General features: G+C 71.0%; 1 protein-coding gene across 1 annotated transcript in view; it reads left to right on the top strand.

Annotated features, from left to right (window-relative positions):
• Positions 1–597: 597 nt before the first annotated feature.
• The window catches only part of CRTC3 (CREB regulated transcription coactivator 3), a 21,884-nt gene continuing 21,228 nt past the window's right edge, over positions 598–1,253 (top strand). The window contains exon 1 of the mRNA XM_012732690.1: positions 598–850. Coding sequence (XP_012588144.1) covers positions 598–850 — 253 coding nt within the window. The remainder of the gene's footprint in view (positions 851–1,253) is intronic.

The raw sequence follows: 1,253 nt of genomic DNA, 5'->3' as shown, positions 1-1,253 counted from the left end.
CTCGCCGCAAGCCCCAGCGGGGGCCCAGCGTGGCACCCCGCGAGGGCCGTGGACCAGGCTGCTGCTGTCCACAGCGTCGTACGTTCCAGACAGGCCTGCCCGGCCTCCTGGGTCTTCACTGGCTGGAGAAACGGTGCCGGAAGCTTGAGTCAGCCTGTCCGGCCCCCGGCTGCTGTGGAGCCCGCCCAGCGCCCGGCCACGCGCCCTCTGGTCTGCCCGGGGCAGGTCAGCGCTGCTGCGTGGCCCTCCGCCTCCTGGGGCCCGCGGCCCACGCCACTCCTCAAGGAGGCCGAGCAGGGGCTTCCTCTGGCTGCGGGCTGTCCCTTTCGGGCGTGGGCCAGCCGTGGTGCGGTTCCCGCCCCCGCACGCCTCGGCGCTCAGTCAGAGGGCCGTCGGCTACGGAGCAGCCAGTTTTTGGACTTTAGAGCAAAGCTCCTGTTGTGGTGGTCACGGAGCTTTCTCTAGAGCTGGGGGACACTGAGAAAGCGTTGCCCGGACGCCAGCCAGCCCCTGGGGTCCTCGCCGCCAGCCTCCCGGGGCTCAGGGAGTGCTCCCCCATTTCTCCCGGCAGCCTCTTCACAGGTGGCCGCTGCCGCCATGGTTGGTTTGCTCGTTGGCGTGGAGGCAGGTGTCCCCCGTCGCAGGCTGGGCGGCAGTGACCGAGGGCCCCACAGCGGCCGGGCCGCGCCCCGCGTCTCCCTGTGCCCTGGTGGCCGCGCCTGGCTGACCGGGTGCTGGTCCAGCGTGTCCTGCGCCGGTCCTGCGTCCGGAGCGGTGCTGCCCGAGTGGGCCAGGCAACCCCCAGGGCTCTCGCTGCTGTTTCGCAAACCCAGCGAGCAGAGACATGCAAGTCAGCTTCAGTCGGCAAAAGTGCTTAGCTGCGTTCCAGGCCCCAGGTCACCGCCGCCCACGGCGGCCTGCCGGCCCTCCGGCTCGGGTCCGTGGCTCCCGGGGACGGCCGTCCGGGCTCGGCAGCCAAGGCCGTGTCGCTCTGTGGCGTTTGCGCCCTTTTATTTGGCTGTTCTTATGTTTCGCGAATTAGGGGAGGGACCGCGGAGACGGGTGGGCTCCGAGACGCGGTGGGGCTGAGGGAAAGAGCGTGTCCCTGCGCGCTGTCCCGACAACGGGCAGGACAGGCTGGGGGACAGTCAGCTAGGGAAGGAGCGAGCGGGCAGGAGGGCCCAAGAGTTCCCAGAGCCCCTGAGCACGGACCCGGGGACGCCTCGGAGCCCAGGCCTCTCGCGGGCCCCCCC

The sequence above is a fragment of the Condylura cristata genome, unplaced genomic scaffold, assembly GCF_000260355.1.
Source record: "Condylura cristata isolate star-nosed mole 26May11 unplaced genomic scaffold, ConCri1.0 scaffold00035, whole genome shotgun sequence".
Lineage (NCBI taxonomy): Eukaryota > Metazoa > Chordata > Mammalia > Eulipotyphla > Talpidae > Condylura > Condylura cristata.
The sequence above is the reverse complement of the archived record's forward strand: the minus strand, read 5'-3'. Positions and strand labels throughout refer to the sequence as shown.